This window comes from Scyliorhinus torazame, chromosome 12, assembly GCF_047496885.1.
Source record: "Scyliorhinus torazame isolate Kashiwa2021f chromosome 12, sScyTor2.1, whole genome shotgun sequence".
NCBI classification, from domain to species: Eukaryota; Metazoa; Chordata; class Chondrichthyes; order Carcharhiniformes; family Scyliorhinidae; genus Scyliorhinus; species Scyliorhinus torazame.
The window spans coordinates 224,536,286-224,555,848 of NC_092718.1; the positions used below are offsets into that span (position 1 = coordinate 224,536,286).

At 50.0% G+C, this 19,563-nt stretch overlaps 1 protein-coding gene across 1 annotated transcript in view; it reads right to left on the minus strand.

The window, feature by feature from the left end:
• Window positions 1–2,030, minus strand: part of serpinf2b (serpin peptidase inhibitor, clade F (alpha-2 antiplasmin, pigment epithelium derived factor), member 2b) — a 136,692-nt gene extending 134,662 nt beyond the window's left edge. Inside the window, exon 1 of the mRNA XM_072470011.1 lies at window positions 1,941–2,030. Coding sequence (XP_072326112.1) covers window positions 1,941–2,023 — 83 coding nt within the window. The 5' untranslated portion in view covers window positions 2,024–2,030. The remainder of the gene's footprint in view (window positions 1–1,940) is intronic.
• Between the last annotated feature and the right edge of the window lie 17,533 nt (window positions 2,031–19,563).

Here is a 19,563-nt window from a genome sequence, read left to right on the forward strand (position 1 = left end):
TATAGATATTTGTGCCAGGTTATGTATACTGGATTGCTCGAATTTATTTTTGGAGAGTTATTATTTTCGATATGGCAGTTGCCATTTAGTTTACATATTATTTATTTATTTGTTAAAATGGCCACTGTTATTTATACTGTTTTATTGTCAAAAAAAGGAAAACCTTTGTATTGTTTTGTTTGGCCAAAAGATTTTGAATAAAATATATATTTTTTAAAAAGTAAAACTCCTGTGTCAGCATTTCCAAAAAGCACAAGGGATCTCTGCAGTATCCAGTTTATTGCTGAACCATTATCACTGAAACATGAACTGGTCATTCTCACAGTGCTCTCGCTGTCTCTCACTCTCTCTGTCTCCCTCTCCCTCCCTCTCAACCTCTCCCTCCCTCTCTCGCTCTCCCTCCCCCTCTCCCCCTCTGTCTCTCTCCCTCTGTCTCTCTCCCTCTGTCTCTCCCCCTCTGTCTCTCTCCCTCTGTCGCTCTCTCTCTGTCTCTCTCTCCCTGTCTATCTCTCTGTCTCTCTCTGTCTCTCTCTCTCTCTCTGACTCTCTCTCTCTGACTCTCTCTCTCTGTCTCTCGCTGTCTCTCACTCTCTCTGTCTCCCTCTCTCTCCCTCTCTCTGTCTCTCCCTCTGTCTCTCTCCCTCCCTCTTTCTCTGTCGCTACACTCTTGCACACTTTCTTTTGTAACCCTCCCTCCCTCAATCCCCTTGCATCACTTTCCCTCCCACAGTACTCCTCCCTCGTTCTCCCTCCCATGCTCCCCCTCCCACACACTCCCTCCCACACTCTCTCTCCCTCTCCCTCCCTCTCTCTCCCTCTCTCGCTCTCCCCTCCCTCTCTCTCCCTCGCTCTCTCATCTCTCTCCCTCGCCCCTCCCTCTCTCGCTCTCCCCCTCCCTCCCGCTGTCCCTCTCCCTCTCTCGCTCTCCCTCTCCCCCGCTCCTCCCTCCCTCTCTCGCTCTCCCTCTCGCTCTCCCTCTCTCCCTCGCTCTCCCTCTCTCCCTCTCCCTCCCTGTCTCGCTCTCCCTCCCTCTCTCACTCGCTCTCCCTCCCTCTCTCGCTCTCCCTCCCTCTCTCATCTCTTTCCCTCGCCCCCCTCCCTCTGTCGCTCTCCCTCCCCCCTCTCCCCGTCTCCCGCTCTCCCTCCCTCTCAACCTCTCCCTCCCTCTCTCGCTCTCCCTCCCTCTCTCCCTCGCTCTCCCTCTCCCTCCCTCTCCTCTCCCTCCCTCTCCCTCCCTCTCTCGCCCTCCCTCTCTCTCCCTCCCTCCCTCTCCCTCCCTCCCTATTCTACCCCCTCCTCCTCACATGGTGACATGTTACCATTCTGAGGGGTGAGGGTGAATGAGGGGCTCACTCCAACCACTGCTGTTTTACTGTGTGTTTGGCTGCCTTCCAGGGAAGTACCCGAAAGCAAGGCCGCATCGTCCGTGCAGACGTAAGGGCCGGGGGTCAAAGACCCTCTGCCCCAAGATCAGCAGTGTGTGACCGTGGCAACAGGAAGCAAACTGAGATGTAATGTCAGGAAGCCACCATCTCTCTGCAGAAACTCAGAGGACGGGTCCGGACCACAGGCCAGAGTGAGCGTTAGTCACCGGGTTCGACAGTAAAAGCACAAAGCCCTGTGGAATAAAAGAGGATAGGGACACCGGTGAATGTTGCTGTGTCTCGTTCTTTATTCAGCTGTGTCTCGGTGCAAACAGTAGCCAGCTGGCTCCAGGAACCTGCCTGTTACCCAATGGGCAAAATCCCCAACATTCGCCCTCGGACCCTCCCTCACCCTCAGCTCCAGTCTCTCAAAGGGCCCAGCATGTTGAAACAACGCAATCACAAATCTGACTACACATTCATTCCAAGCACTTCAAGCGAGGAAAAACCAACTGTGTTCCCAATTTACCGGGATTTCCCAGGATTCCCACATCAGAGTAAAGTAACGGATCTTACCTGGTTTTCACTTGTCTTTCCTTCAGCTCCAGTGTTAACCCAATGGGAGAAAAGGGGGAAAATGGCCTCAAATCTGATGACATCAGCAATTTGCTGATTGCTGGGGAATGCGATAACAATCTGCAGCCTCCCAGGGCCATTTACTTATTTATCAAACTCACTTCGACAAACATTGAGCCATAGGTTTTGTTAAACATTTGCCTGAAAACGTGCATCTGTTTATTAGGAAAACTGGTTGGAACATTCCAAATCAACGGAGGCCATTCAGCCCCACAGCTACCCCCACCAGCATTCAAAATGCTCATCAACTCTTCCTCATTTCCATATCCCCCAATCCCTTGTCCAACAAACTCCGATCCGACATTCTGACAATGACTCCCACGATACAGGGAGGGGAGGGTTCCAGGTTTTTGCACCTCTTAATAATAATCTTTATTAGTGTCACAAGTCGGCTTACACTAACACTTCAATGAAGTTACTGTGAAAAGCCCCCAGTCGCCACATTCCGGCTCCTGTTCGGGTACACAGAGGGAGAATTCAGAATGTCCAAATTACCTAACAGCACGTCTTTCGGGACTTGTGTCGGGAAACCGGCGCGCCCGGAGGAAACCCACGCAGACACGGGGAGAACGTGCAGACTCCGCACAGACAGTGACCCAGCGGGGAAATCGAACCTGGGACCCTGGCGCTGTGAAGCAACAGGGCTAACCACTGTGCTACCGAGCCGCCCATGTGAAGAAGCGATTCCTGACACCACCCCAAGTACCTGCTCACTGTCCTGGAGTCCCCAACGTGTCCACCTCATTCCCCCCCCCCCCTCCCACCGCTGACAAAAATAAATCTCTCTCTCTCTCTCTCGCTCTCTATTGACCCTCAGGAATTCCTTTAATCTTCTGAAAACACCTGAATTAGACCTTGTACATTTTTAACTGACAGGCTTCTTTCAGTTGGCGGATGAGGACCTGAAATCCAGGCGGGAGCTGTTCCTAATTCAAGCACATACTCAGATATTTGGGGGGAGGGGGAGGCAGGGGGTATGGGCTGAATGTACGGCCGGCAATGAAGGAGCGATGGAGAGGGGGTTGAGCCAGGGATCAGATTTTTACTGCAACCTGGGGTTGAAAGTTCAGCTTGTGGTCAAATAAGGAACTAAGTTTGTGAAGACTGCTTCAACATCAGAGAGTAGACAGGGAGACGGACGGTTAAAGAGACAAACAGAGTTTGTGATGGGGCAGAAAAAAAGAGGTTTCAGCCTTTCAAATATCTATTTGATCATCTGGATGTCAGACAAGGACTCTGGCATAGAATCAATGGAATAAATTTACAGCACCCAAGGAAGCCATTCGCCCCATCACCTGTGCTAGTCAAAAAAAGTGATCCAACCTTGTGTCATTTTCCAGCTCTGCTTTGTAACTTTGTAGGTTATAGCAAAGCATTTAAAAAAACATATTGAAGGTGTCTGCTTCCAGCTCCCCGTCAGGCTGAGTTCCAGGTCCCCATCAGCCTCTGCATCACACAAATCCTCAATTCCCTGCTACAATTTCATTGCAGTGTTAATGCAAACCTACTTGTGACAATATTAAAGATTATTATTAATCCTTCAACCAATTGTATTAAATATATGAATGCCTCGCATTCAAAGTATCGTCTTGCATCTTTGACTTTGTCGATATATATGTTTCTGGAACCTACCTCTTCATTCACCTGAGGGAGGAGCTGTGCTCCGAAAGCTAGTGATTTGAAACAAACCTGTTGTTGTAAGACTTCTTACTATGTGTAAAAGTTGTCAGACTTCTTACTGTGCTCACCCCAGTCCAACACCGGCATCTCCACATCGTTAAATCTATAACCCCAGTTATTGACCCCTTTGCTAATGGAAACAGGTGATTACTTTCTACTCGATCTGGGCCCATCATAATTTTATAAACCTCAATTAAATCTTCCCTCATCTTCTTATCTTCCAACGGAAACCATCCCAGTCCATCCAATCTTCCCTCAGAGCTAAAACTCCCCTGCCCAGGCAACATTCTAGTAAATCTCCTGTGTCCTCTCTCTCTCTCTCTTTCGTGTGATCACATCCTTCCTGTAATGTGGTGACCCGAACTGCACACAGTACTCTACTTATCATCTAAAACCACCCTCCTCTTAACGTCCAAGCATTGGCTAATAAATAAATGTTTCCTGTCTGCCTTCCTAACCACATCATCTACCTGTCCTGCTATCTTCAATCTGTAATCTGTGGGCATAAACTTCATTGTCCCTCTGTTCCTCTACATTTATCCACCCTAATTTGTTAGGATTCCGGACCAGACCCCAGCATTTGTTAGGATCCTATAGCAAACTGCAAAACTGCAGACAAACCTGGCTCCTCCCATTAATGACATCAGCTCTATCCCACTAAGATGTCACTAGACCTGTTTAGCTAGGACTAACTACAACCCCTCATAAATTATCTAATCTCCAGCAATCATAGCAATGTTCCATTAGCCCTCTATATGTAAACAAATAAATGGTTAGAATCAATCCTGACCTCATATTTTATGACTTCTTAATTACAGCTTTAGCCAGACACATAGTCTGGATACCTGAACATTGGTTCTTTAATAATATCACTGCAACAAATATACACCTTAATCCAGGTTTTTAATAACATTATTGCCACAGATATAAAATATAATCTATAACAATTCCTATATTCATCAAGCAATACATCACCTTACACTTTTCCAGCCTCACCAATTGCCTGCCCACCTGATCAGTCCAATGGTATCTTTCTGCAGCCTCCAAGTATCCTCCTCACTATTAGCAAATGTTTCTATCATCTGCAAACTTCTTCCTTATGCCCCTACTTTTAAGTCTAAGCCATTGAGATAGTAAGAGAAGGAAGGGAGCAATTATCAAGCTCTGTACAGCTGCACAGGAAGCAGAGACATCAGCCAACCAATACCCTTTGCTTCTTGACACTTTCATTTAAAGAGTGAAGGGGTTGAGAGTGAGATAGACTCTCCCCTCTCCCCCTCAATCTGCCAGTACCCTCCCCTTGTCCAATTCTCCCTCCCCATGCTCCCCATCTCAGCACACTCAGAAGAGCTGGACTGGGCCAATCCTTCACTGAGAAGACAAGCTCTAAGTCTTTTCCAATGCTGGTAATAGGTTGCCCTGCTTGAAATGTGGGATCACCCCCCCCCCCCCCCTGGTCGCTGAAGTGTCCTTCATCCTCAGAATCCAGAGAGCTCGCTGAACATTGCTGCACTATTGATGGTCGAACCGTCAGTTGTCTGGACCCTGAATCCTTTGATTCTTTCCCCTTTAATGATGCTGCTTGAAAGTGCCTGTTTTAATATATCCTCATGTGGCTCAGTATCAAATCTTATCTGGTTTACACTCCTTTGAAGCACCTGGCACTGTTTTACTATAGTGAAAGGTCAGAGGTTATTGCATTGGGGATCCCTGGGAGCCAGTGCAGGCCGAACAGTTACTGGAGAGGAAATCCGCTCAAAGCCCCTGACCCATAAAGAGTTTGATTGGCCAGGGTTGGAATGGCCAGGGTTTGATTGGCCCGGGTTGGATTGGCCAGGGTTGGATTGGCCAGGGTTGGATTGGCCAGGGTTGGATTGGCCAGGGTTGGATTGGCCAGGGTTGGATTGGCCAGGGTTGGATTGGCCCGGGTTGGATTGGCCCGGGTTGGATTGGCCCGGGTTGGATTGGCCAGGGTTTGATTGGCCAGGGTTTGATTGGCCAGGGTTGGAATTACCAGGGTTGGATTGGCCCAGGTTGGATTGGCCAGGGTTGGATTGGCCAGGGTTTGATTGGCCAGGGTTGGATTGGCCAGGGTTTGATTGGCCAGGGTTGGATTGGCCCGGGTTGGATTGGCCAGGTTTGATTGGCCTGGGTTGGATTCGCCATGGTTAGTGAGTGCTCCAGGGTTGGATTGGCCCGGGTTGGATTGGCCCGGGTTGGATTGGCCCGGGTTGGATTGGCCCGGGTTGGATTGGCCCGGGTTGGATTGGCCCGGGCTGGATTGGCCCGGGCTGGATTGGCCCGGGTTGGATTGGCCAGGGTTGGATTGGCCCGGGTTGGATTGGCCCGGGCTGGATTGGCCCGGGCTGGATTGGCCTGGGCTGGATTGGCCAGGGTTGGATTGGCCTGGGTTGGATTGGCCAGGGTTGGATTGGCCCGGGTTGGATTGGCCTGGGTTTGATTGGCCAGGGTTGGATTGGCCAGGGTTGGATTGGCCAGGGTTGGATTGGCCTGGGTTGGATTCGCCATGGTTAGTGAGTGCTCCAGGGTTGGATTGGCCCGGGTTGGATTGGCCAGGGTTTGATTGGCCTGGGCTGGATTGGCCTGGGTTGGATTGGCCTGGGTTGGATTCGCCATGGTTAGTGAGTGCTCCAGGGTTGGATTGGCCCGGGTTGGATTGGCCAGGGTTGGATTGGCCCGGGTTGGATTGGCCTGGGTTTGATTGGCCAGGGTTGGATTGGCCAGGGTTGGATTGGCCAGGGTTTGATTGGCCTGGGCTGGATTGGCCTGGGTTGGATTGGCCCGGGTTGGATTGGCCCGGGTTGGATTGGCCCGGGTTGGATTGGCCCGGGCTGGATTGGCCCGGGTTGGATTGGCCCGGGTTGGATTGGCCCGGGTTGGATTGGCCCGGGCTGGATTGGCCCGGTTTGGATTGGCCCGGGTTGGATTGGCCCGGGTTGGATTGGCCCGGGTTGGATTGGCCCGGGCTGGATTGGCCCGGGTTGGATTGGCCCGGGTTGGATTGGCCCGGGCTGGATTGGCCCGGGTTGGATTGTCCCGGGTTGGATTGGCCCGGGTTGGATTGGCCCGGGCTGGATTGGCCCGGGTTGGATTGGCCAGGGTTGGATTGGCCCGGGCTGGATTGTCCCGGGTTGGATTGGCCCGGGCTGGATTGGCCCGGGTTGGATTGGCCCGGGCTGGATTGGCCCGGGTTGGATTGGCCCGGGTTGGATTGGCCCGGGTTGGATTGGCCCGGGCTGGATTGGCCCGGGCTGGATTGGCCCGGGCTGGATTGGCCCGGGTTGGATTGGCCCGGGTTGGATTGGCCCGGGTTGGATTGGCCAGGGTTGGATTGGCCTGGGCTGGATTGGCCCGGGTTGGATTGGCCAGGGTTGATTGGCCAGGGTTGGAATTGCCAGAGTTGGATTGGCCCGGGTTGGATTGGCCCGGGTTGGATTGGCCCGGGTTGGATTGGCCAGGGTTGGATTGGCCCGGGCTGGATTGGCCCGGGTTGGATTGGCCAGGGTTGATTGGCCAGGGTTGGAATTGCCAGAGTTGGATTGGCCCGGGTTGGATTGGCCCGGGTTGGATTGGCCCGGGTTGGATTGGCCCGGGTTGGATTGGCCAGGGTTGGATTGGCCAGGGTTGGATTGGCCTGGGTTGGATTGGCCAGGGTTGGATTGGCCAGGGTTTGATTGGCCAGGGTTTGATTGGCCAGGGTTAGAGTTCTCCAGGTGGAATTTCATGTACCGTGCGAGGCTCCGTATTCCCTTCACCTGGAATGGTTTGCAGGATGTGGCTGCATTCGACTTGTTGCCCAGTCCAGGGGAACATGAACATCAGGGCACACGGTGGCCGCTGTGCTTTCTGTATCTGAGAAAGGCCGCACTAATTACCCATGTCCTAATTGCCCTCGAGAAGGTGATGGTGAGCGGCTCTTTGGGAGGATCTGGAACTAGAGGTCACATTTAAACGGAAGGGCGGCCCGTTTAAGACAAAGATATGGAAGAGGGTTTTTTCTCAGAGGGTGGTGTGTTTCTGGACCTCTCTTCCTCGAAAGACAGTGGAAGCAGAATCTTTGAATATTTTTGGGGCAGAAATAGATTAACAGGCAAATGGAGAGTATTCCATTACACTCCGGACTGGTGCCTTGTTGATGGTGGACAGACTTTGGGGAGTCAGGAGGTGAGTTACTCGCAGCGGGAATCCAGCCTCTGACAAACAAACAAAGAAATGTACAGCACAGGAACAGGCCCTTCGGCCCTCCAAGCCCGTGCCGACCATACTGCCCGACTAAACTACAATCTTCTACACTTCCTGGGTCCGTATCCTTCTATTCCCATCCTATTCATATATTTGTCAAGATGCCCCTTAAATGTCCCTATCGTCCCTGCTTCCACTACCTCCTCCGGTAGTGAGTTCCAGGCACCCACTACCCTCTGCGTAAAAAACTTGCCTCGTACATCTACTCTAAACCTTGCCCCTCTCACCTTAAACCTATGCCCCCTAGTAATTGACCCCTCTACCCTGGGGAAAAGCCTCTGACTATCCACTCTGTCTATGCCCCTCATAATTTTGTATACCTCTATCAGGTCGCCCCTCAACCTCCTTCGTTCCAGTGAGAACAAACAGAGTTTATTCAATCGCTCCTCATAGCTTATGCCCTCCATACCAGGCAACATTCTGGTAAATCTCTTCTGCACCCTCTCTAAAGCCTCCACATCCTTCTGGTAGTGTGGCGACCAGAATTGAACACTATACTCCAAGTGTGGCCTAACTAAGGTTCTATACAGCTGCAACATGACTTGCCAATTCTTATACTCAATGCCCCGGCCAATGAAGGCAAGCATGCCGTATGCCTTCTTGACTACCTTCTCCACCTGTGTTGCCCCTTTCAATGACCTGTGGACCTGTACTCCTAGATCTCTTTGACTTTTAATACTCTTGAGGGTTCTACCATTCACTGTATATTCCCTACCTCCATTAGACCTTCCAAAATGCATTACCTCACATTTGTCCGGATTAAACTCCATCTGCCATCTCTCCGCCCAAGTCTCCAGACAATCTAAATCCTGCTGTATCCTCTGACAGTCCTCATCGCTATCCGCAATTCCACCAACCTTTGTGTCGTCTGCAAACTTACTAATCAGACCAGTTACATTTTCCTCCAAATCATTTATATATACTACAAACAGCAAAGGTCCCAACACTGATCCCTGTGGAACACCACTGGTCACAGCCCTCCAATTAGAAAAGCATCCCTCCATTGCTACCCTCTGCCTTCTATGGCCTAGCCAGTTCTGTATCCACCTTGCCAGTTCACCCCTGATCCCGTGTGACTTCACCTTTTGTACTAGTCTACCATGAGGGACCTTGTCAAAGGCCTTACTGAAGTCCATATAGACAACATCTACTGCCCTACCTGCATCAATCATCTTAGTGACCTCCTCGAAAAACTCTATCAAGTTAGTGAGACACGACCTCCCCTTCACAAAACCGTGCTGCCTCTCACTAATACGTCCATTTGCTTCCAAATGGGAGTAGATCCTGTCTCGAAGAATTCTCTCCAGTAATTTCCCTACCACTGAAGTAAGGCTCACCGGCCTGTAGTTCCCGGGATTATCCTTGCTACCCTTCTTAAACAGAGGAACAACATTGGCTATTCTCCAGTCCTCCGGGACATCCCCTGAAGACAGCGAGGATCCAAAGATTTCTGTCAAGGCCTCAGCAATTTCCTCTCCAGCCTCCTTCAGTATTCTGGGGTAGATCCCATCAGGCCCTGGGGACTTATCTACCTTAATATTTTTTAAGACACCCAACACCTCGTCTTTTTGGATCACAATGTGACCCAGGCTATCTACACCCCCTTCTCCAGACTCAACATCGACCAATTCCTTCTCTTTGGTGAATACTGATGCAAAGTATTCATTTAGTACCTCGCCCATTTCCTCTGGCTCCACACATAGATTCCCTTGCCTATCCTTCAGTGGGCCAACCCTTTCCCTGGCTACCCTCTTGCTTTTTATGTACGTGTAAAAAGCCTTGGGATTTTCCTTAACCCTATTTGCCAATGACTTTTCATGACCCCTTCTAGCCCTCCTGACTCCTTGCTTAAGTTCCTTCCTACTTTCCTTATATGCCACACAGGCTTCGTCTGTTCCCAGCCTTTTAGCCCTGACAAATGCCTCCTTTTTCTTTTTGACGAGGCCTACAATATCACTCGTCATCCAAGGTTCCCGAAAATTGCCGTATTTATCTTTCTTCCTCACAGGAACATGCCTGTCCTGTATTCCTTTCAACTGACACTTGAAAGCCTCCCACATGTCAGATGTTGATTTGCCCTCAAACATCCGCCCCCAATCTATGTTCTTCAGTTCCCGCCTAATATTGTTATAATTAGCCTTCCCCCAATTTAGCACATTCATCCTCGGACCACTCTTATCCTTGTCCACCAGTACTTTAAAACTTACTGAATTGTGGTCACTGTTACCGAAATGCTCCCCTACTGAAACATCTACCACCTGGCCGGGCTCATTCCCCAATACCAGGTCCAGTACCGCCCCTTCCCTAGTTGGACTGTTTACATATTGTTTTAAGAAGCCCTCCTGGATGCTCCTTACAAACTCCGCCCCGTCTAAGCCCCTGGCACTAAGTGAGTCCCAGTCAATATTGGGGAAGTTGAAGTCTCCCATCACCACAACCCTGTTGTTTTTACTCTTTTCCAAAATCTGTCTACCTATCTGCTCCTCTATCTCCCGCTGGCTGTTGGGAGGCCTGTAGTATACCCCCAACATTGTGACTGCACCCTTCTTATTCCTGATCTCTACCCATATAGCCTCACTGCCCTCTGAGGTGTCCTCTCGCAGTATAGCTGTGATATTCTCCTGAACAAGTAGCGCAACTCCGCCTCCCCTTTTACATCCCCCTCTATCCCGCCTGAAACATCTAAATCCTGGAACGTTTAGCTGCCAATCCTGCCCTTCCCTCAACCAGGTCTCTGTAATGGCAACAACATCATAGTTCCAAGTAGTAATCCAAGCTCTAAGTTCATCTGCCTTACCCGTAATGCTCCTTGCATTAAAACATATGCACTTCAAGCCACCAGACCCGCTGTGTTCAGCAACTTCTCCCCGTCTGCTCTGCCTCAGAGCCACACTGTCCCTATTCCCTAGTTCTCCCTCAATGCTCTCACCTTCTGACCTATTGCTCCCGCGCCCACCCCCCTGCCATACTAGTTTAAACCCTCCCGTGTGACACTAGCAAACCTCGCGGCCAGGATATTTATGCCTCTCCGGTTTAGATGCAACCCGTCCATCTTATACAGGTCACACCTGCCCCGGAAGAGCTCCCAGTGGTCCAGATAACGGAAACCCTCCCTCCTACACCAGCTGTTTAGCCACGTGTTTGTCTGCTCTATCTTCCTATTTCTAGCCTCACTGGCACGTGGCACAGGGAGTAATCCAGAGATCACAACCCTCGAGGTCCTGTCTTTTAACTTTCTGCCTAGCTCCCTGAACTCCTGCTGCAGGACCTCATGCCCCTTCCTGCCTATGTCGTTAGTACCAATATGTACAACGACCTCTGCCTGTTTGCCCTCCCCCTTCAGGATTCCCTCTACCTGTTCGGAGACATCCTGGACCCTGGCACCAGGGAGGCAACATACCATCCTGGAGTCTCTTTCACGTCCACAGAAGCGCCTATCTGTGCCCCTGACTATAGAGTCCCCTATTACTATTACTCTTCTGCGCTTTGACCCTCCCTTCTGAACATCAGAGCCAGCCGTGGTGCCACTGCTCTGGCTGCTGCTGTTTTCCCCTGATAGGCTATCCCCCCCGACAGTATCCAAAGGGGTATATCTGTTCGAGAGGGGGACAACCACAGGGGATTCCTGCACTGACTGCCTGCCCTTTCTGGTGGTCACCCATTTCTCTGCCTGCACCTTGGGTGTGACCACATTTACATAACTGTGATCTATGACGCTTTCCGCCACCTGCATGCTCCTAAGTGCATCCAATTGCTGCTCCAACCGAACCATGCGGTCTGTGAGGAGCTGTAGTTGGGTGCACTTTCTGCAGATGAAGCCATCCGGGACGCTGGAAGCCTCCCGGACCTGCCACATCTCACAGTCAGAGCACAGCACCCCTCTAACTGACATTGCGTCAATTAATTAAAATTAAAATTTGTCTTTTTTTTAAATAAATACTTTTTTTTAAATTGCAAAGTTACTGTCAACTATCTCTTTCCTAGCACTAGATTTCTAATAGAAATGCGATAGCTAACTATAATACTCTCCGATCTCTGGCTTAGATATCCTCTAAATTATAATTAAGTTATTATGTTTAATTAGTTCCCAAATACTCAAATTTTTTTTAAATTTAGGTTAGAATCCCAACCAGCCACTCAGGTCACAGCTTTTCTGTGATGTCACTTCAGTTTCCCCCCGACATACACAATTTGGAAAAAGGTATAAAAGTAAAAATCACTTACTTACCTTCTTACCTTCTGAGTGTCTGAGATGTTCTCAGGTTCTCTCGCTGACAGAGACTGCTCCTCCACCTCCGATCCTTGACCTGCACAATGCTAATAATATAATAATATAATATGGCACTTACCTTACACCAATGGGTCTTATTATTAGGTTAGAGGAGGAGGGCGGGTGGGAGACACTACACGTGTAGTGTCTCGGGTTTCCTCTCCACCAGAATTTATTGGTTGGGGGGGGGGGGGAAACTTGCCAGAGGTCGAACTTCCGGTTCCCGCCTTATATAAAAACAAATAAAACAGAAAAGAAGAACAGACACGGGACCAGGCAAGGCTTTTTAAATTCACTACTCACCTCCCAGAAGGCCCCTGCGCACCGCTGCCGCCGAAATCCAAAGGGCTGCTCCTGTAAAGGTAAGAGCTTTTAAACTCACTACTCACCTCCAAGAAGGCCCCTGCGCACCGCTGCCGCCGAAATCCAAAGGGCTGCTCCTGTAAAGGTAAGGTTTTTAAACTCACTACTCACCTCCCAGAAGGCCCCTGCGCACCGCTGCCGCCGAAATCCAAAGGGCTGCTCCTGTAAAGGTAAGACCTGCCCTGGTAGCCACAGTATTTCTGTGGCTAGTCCATTGAACATAGAACATTACAGCGGAATACAGGCCCTTCGGCCCTCGATGTTGCGCCGACCGTGAAACCACTCGAAAGCCCATCTGCACTATTCCCTTATCGTCCATATGCCTATCCAATGACCATTTGAATACCCTTAGTGTTGGCGAGTCCACTACTGTTGCAGGCATGGCATTCCACGCCCTTACTACTCTCTGAGTAAAGAACCTACCTCTGACATCTGTCCTATATCTATCTCCCCTCAATTTAAAGCTATGTCCCCTCGTGCTAGAATCACCATCCGAGGAAAAAGGCTCTCACTGTCCATCCTATCTAATCCTCTGATCATCTTGTATGCCTCAATTAAGTCACCTCTTAACCTTCTTCTCTCTAACGAAAACAGCCTCAAGTCCCTCAGCCTTTCCTCATAAGATCTTCCCTCCAGACCAGGCAACATTCTTAAATCTCATCTGCACCCTTTCCAATGCTTCCACATCATTCCTATAATGCGGCGACCAGAATTGCACGCAATACTCCAAATGCGGCCGCACCAGAGTTTTGTACAGCTGCAACATGACCTCATGGCTCCGTAACTCAATCCCTCTACCAATAAAAGCTAACACACCGTACGCCTTCTTAACAACCCTCTCAACCTGAGTGGCAACTTTCAGGGATCTATGTACATGGACACCGAGATCTCTCGGCTCATCCACACTGCCAAGAATCTTACCATTAGCCCAGTACTCTGTCTTCCTGTTATTCCTTCCAAAATGAATCACCTCACACTTTTCTGCATTAAACTCCATTTGCCACCTCTCAGCCCAGCGCTGCAGCTTATCTATGTCCCTCTGTAACTTGTAACATCCTTCCGCACTGTCCACAACTCCACCGACTTTAGTGTCATCTGCAAATTTACTCACCCATCCTTCTACACCCTCCTCCAGGTCATTTATAAAAATGACAAACAGCAGTGGCCCCAAAACAGATCCTTGTGGTACCACACTAGTAACTGGACTCCAGTCTGAACACTTCCCATCAACCACCACCCTTTGTCTTCTTCCAGCTAGCCAATTTCTGATCAATGGGAACCCCCAGGATGTTGTGGGGATTCAGTGATCAACCATATCCCTGCATCCAGACTCTCCGGCCCTGTCAGAATTGTATTAGTTTCAATGAGATCCCCTCTCATTCTTCCAAACCCCAGTGATTACAGACCCAATCGAACCAATTTCTCCTCTTCGGTCAATCCCACCATCCCCTGGTTTCCTCTTTTGCAAATTCCTTGGGTAAGGAAACAAAAACTGCACAAAATACTCCAGGTGTGGTCTCACCAAGGCCCTGTATAGCCGCAGACATCCTTGATCCTGTGCGCAGTCGAGATGGAAATGGTAGAGATAATGGATGGGGTGAAAATTGAGAGACAGGATGAACTGGAAAGGCTGTGTTCAGAGTGGATAAGGTGCCTGGTCCAGATGGTTTGCATCCCAGATTGTTTGTTTTTTAAAAATGTTTTTATTCTCCATTTTCACATTTTTCTTCAAAATTTACACCCCTCCCACAGACAGTAAACGGTAACAAATACAAAATCAATCCCCTTAACAATACCAACGGTCCCATCCTCCCACCATCCCAAACAACGGCCCACCTGTCAATATATGCATCCAATAAAACAAACCCTCCCACGGTGGCAACAAAAAACAAAGGAGAAAAATAAAAGAAAAAGGAGTCCGGGACCGCCCATGGTCACCATTGATCTATAGAGTCCACTCCCCCTCCCCCCTACACTCAACGCCATCCAACCTCTGAAAGAGTACCATACATGATACCCAGGAATTGTACCTCCCCCCCCCAGTCTCCAGCTCCTCCCGTCCACTGCCTCTTGTAAAACTCCTCCCCCTACCCTCGGTTCCTTCCCCCCCAACTTTCCACCCCGGCTAGACCACTCGGACCCTGTTCTGCCAGGCTCCGATGGCCGCAGCCCCTCCCCCCACCTCACTCCCGTTCACTGGCCGGCTTAAACCGGCCAGCGTGGAGGCCCCCGCCCGGGTCCCTTTCCCCCTTGTCTGGCCCTAGGAAAGCCCAAAGATCCCTTTTTAGCACACAAACCCCGCCTATCCACCTACACCCCAAAGAGCCCTCATTTTGAGTGAAAGTCCCATCACTTCCCTTGTCCAAATATATACCACATTGGCTCCTTTAGTCTCTACACCCGCGCGCAGTGAAACAAAAAAGAAGAAAATACAGTCCTGAGGTTACATCGGCACATGGCCATTCCTCAATTTGTCAGTTCTGCCACAGTCCTTCTGCTTTCGCAAACTCCTCCGCTGCTTCCGCCGTTCCAAAATAAAAGTCCCTGAGCTTGTAAGTCACCCTCAGCTTCGCTGGATATACAATGCCACGCCGCACCTTGCTAATGTACAGTGCCCTCTTCACCCGGTTGAAGGCAGCCCGCCTCCTCGCCAGCTCCACCGTAAAGTCCTGGTATACACGCATACCTGCTCCAGCCCACTGCACCACCCGCTTCTGCTTGGCCCAGCTCAGGACCTTCTCCTTCACACTGTACCTACGGAAGCACAGAGTCACTGCCCTTGGCGGCTCACTCGCCTTTGGTACAGGCCTCCACGACCGATGAGCCCGATCCAGTTCATATCGGGAGGGGTCCTCCCCCTCCCCCAGTAGTTTTGCCAGCATCGCGGCAAAATACTCAGTCGGCTTCGGTCCTTCAACTCCTTCGGGCAGCCCCACAATCCTCAAGTTCTGTCGCCTGGATCTATTTTCCAGGTCTTCCATTTTTCCTCGCAGATCCTTGTTAGTGTCCATCACCTTCCGCATCTCTTTCCCCATTGAGGCAAGTTGATCACCGTGCTGCAATAACGTCTCCTCCACTTCCTTCAGCGCCTCCCCTTGCTCTCGCACCGCCTCCACTGCGCTCGCCACCTCCGTCCTCACTGGGGAAACCGCCTCCTCCACCGGCGCACTCAAAACCTCTCTCATCTCCTTCCTTATTGTCTCCATGTATTTTGTAAACTGCCTTTCGAATTCCACAGCCATCACCTTAGTTATTTCTTCAGCCGTAAGCAATGCGGTCTCCCCTGGTGCTCCAGCCTCCATTTTCCTTGGTGACCCCGCGGTGACCTTTCCACTCCCCGACGGACCTTCAGCTGTCTTCTTTACAGACGATTTTTTTTTGCTTACCCTCAACATTTTTCTTCACTGTGCCTTCACTGTTTCTTCCTGCTTCTGCCGCCTCCGCGGACCCTAGGACCGGGCTTAAAGCCCCGAAAATGCCGTTCCCGAACGGGAGCTCTCCATTGTGCGGCCGCCTCCCGCCCGCCGTCACCGGAAGTCCGCATCCCAGATTGTTAAAGGGAGTGGAGATAGCGGAAGGGGTACATGGGGATTTGAGAGTAATATAATACAACCACCTGTGTGCTGTTTATGGTTAAAATCATTCAGTGACTTTGTGCAAATCATGGGCACGGTAGCACAGTGGTTAGCGCTGTTGCTTCACAGCACCAGGGTCCCAGGTTCGATTCCCGGCTTGGGTCACTGTCTGTGCGGAGTCTGCACGTTCTCCCCGTGTCTGCGTGGGTTTCCTCCGGGTGCTCCGGTTTCCTCCCACAAGTCCCGAAAGACGTGCTGTTAGGTGAATTGGACATTCTGGATTCTCCCTCTGTGACCCGAACAGGCGCCGGAATGTGGCAACTAGGGGCTTTTCACAGTAACTTCATTGCAGTGTAAGCCTACTTGTGACAATAATAAAAGATTATTAATTATTCAAGGCTGCAAGGACAGTTTGTGCAGTTATAGATCAGTTTGTTTATCATCAGTGGGGAGTCAGGTTTCAGAAACAGTGGTCGCGATTCCGCAGACTCGAGTTACAGTGTGCTGAACAGCGTGTTTCGCGAGGTGTCTGTCGATGGCTACGTCACCGAGAATCGCCCTGCTATTCAATAGCACTTTGCTGGTTTTCTTTGGCATTGGGATGATTCTCTCCACCGAGGCTGCTGGCCAGCTCACAGATCGGGCGCCATGTTGAGGGGCAACCCCGATCTTCCCCACTTTCAGGACCCCCCTCACATTTCTAAACGTGTGCCCCCTCACCTACCCCCCAACCTCAGGGAGGCTCCCGGGAATCCCCGCTACTGTGGCAAGGCCCCAGCCCCCCCGGCAGTGCCAACCTGGCACCTGGTCACTCTGCTGCTGCCAGCCTGGCCCTCTGGTGTCAGTGAGGGTGCCACCCTGCCCTGTTCCCAGCTGTTGTTACCCATGGTTTATAAACTAAACGGTGCCCTGGCGAGTTCTCCCCAGCACAACCAGTGAGTACCGGGTGCTGGCTGAATCCAGTGTCAGGAATTTAAATATTCTGATCTGGAAGAGCGAGGATGTGATCCAGATCGCGCAGGGTAGAAGGAATCGGGTGACTCCCACGAGCCTTCGCGCACATCGCGGAGCCAGATTTGGGGCTCGGCGCGAGACACCCATTGTGCCTAGATCAGCGCTGGGTAGTGATCACGCCCATTAAATAATCAAGGGGAAAATCAACAGGCACTTGGAGAGGTTTGAGTTTATTAAGAGGATTAGTAAAAGGTAAATTGTGCTGACTAATCTAACTGAATATTTTGATGAAATCACGGAGAAAGTTGCTGAATGGAATGCGATGGACACTGATTAGCAGAACTGAGGACCATGGGATAGAAAATTCAGTGTCTTATTTGCACAAAAAAATTGGCTTCAGGGCTAAGAGCAGCGAGTTGGTGAGTGGGTGTTTTTCAGATTGCAGAACGGTAGATTAATGTTCTCCAAGGGCCAGCGCTTCAATCACTGCTTTTTTCAGGTCTTAGATCTGGGGAATGCAGAGGAAAATTTTCCAATGGTATTAAACTTGGTGGTGTGACAGTGAGGAAAATACAAATCAACTGCAATAGGACCTAGGTAGGCCAGCGGAGTGAGCTGATAGAACTTAATAGAGATAGGTGTGTGGTGGTGGATTTTTTCGAAACGGATTATTATATATAGAAAATAAGAGCAGGAGGAGGCCCTTCGGCCCCTCGAGCCTGCTCGGCCATTCATTATGATCATGGCTGATCATCAAGTTCAATACCCTGATCCCGCCTTCCTCCCATATCCCTCGATCCCTTTAGCCCCAAGAGCTGGATCTAATTCCTTCTTGAAATTACACAATTTGGCCTCAACTACTTTCTGTGGGAGTGAATTCCACAGATTCCCCGCTCTCTGGGTGAAGGAATTTCTCCTCACCTCAGTCCTAAAAGGTTTACCCCTTATCCTCAAACTATGATCGCGAGTTCTGGACTACCGCAGCATCATGGGGCAGCACGGTAGCACTGTGGATAGCGCAATTGCTTCACAGCTCCAGGGTCCCAGGTTCGATTCCCCGCTGGGTCACTGTCTGTGCGGAGTCTGCACGTTCTCCCCGTGTCTGCGTGGGTTTCCTCCGGGTGCTCCGGTTTCCTCCCACAGTCCAAAGATGTGCAGGTTAGGTGGATTGGCCATGATAAATTGCCCTTCGTGTCCAAAATTACCCTTAGTGTTGGGTGGGGTTGCTGGGTTATGGGGATAGGGTGGAGGTGTTGACCTTGGGTAGGGTGCTCTTTCCAGGAGCCGGTGCAGACTCGATGAGCTGAATGGTCTCCTTCTGCACTGTAAATTCTATGATAATCGGGAACATTCTTTCTGAATCTACCCTGGCTAATCCTGTTAGAAATTTCTATGAGATCCCCTCTCACTCTTCTAAACTCCTGGACCAGACCCCAACAGTGACCAGGATACGGGTCAGAATCCCCAATACTTTATTTTCATTTGTCAGACTGTGAGGAAAGGATAATTCGCTCCATGACTGATTACACGAAGAAATGGAGATATGGTATATTAGAACAAACTTTATTACTGACAGTATTAAAATATCAGGCAGGACTCTTTGGCCTCGCCTGCCCGGGACCGTAAATTCCTGTCCGATGTCAATGGACCTTCACACGGTCTGCGTCCCGTCCGTGGCGATCTTGGGGCGGGAGGGGTGGAAAAATCCAACCCATCTTTAACATCACACCAGAAAATAGCTTACAATTACCCCTTGAACAATGTGAATCAATAGAATGTAATCAATACAGTGAATACAGTAACCCTTAACTGCTATCTTTATTCCCAGTCAAACAACAAAAAAAAAAAACATCTCCATTCTCAATCCACTGCTAAATACAGTTGGCAAGAGGAATACCTGCTGTACAGAGATGGCTATGAGACTGTTGTTGATCCTCTGGTCTCTGTGTTCCCAAAAGTGGTCAAACAGTCACGTATCAAACAAACACTGAACTTTGATTCAACACAATTTATTCACTAAACTTGCAACAAATACACCATGTATTTAAATCTTATGCTTTACAACTGATCACAATTTGGCTCAAGACTCACATCTTAGGCATAAGTAGATATTACGCCTTTGAACTGAACTGGCCAAATTCTTCTCAGAGGTCTGTTCTGTTCTCTGAGCCTTCACTCAGGGTCACTGCAGTATCGCCGGTTGTTCCGAGGCTGTCGCTGATGCAGAATCTTCGATGCTCTTATACTCTTTCTGACCCGTAATATAGGTCAAACTCGCGTCCCATTTCGAACTGTCGATTGACATCTTTCTTCCAACCACTGATTCATTCTTCACAGATCGAATCAGACATTGTGGTTAAAGGTGTCAACTCAAGTTCTGCTTGGCATTTTGCAATCTTTCCATCTTTGCATTGCAGACTCTAAATAGGTCACTGGTCTAAAGGCAACAGGTCTCATT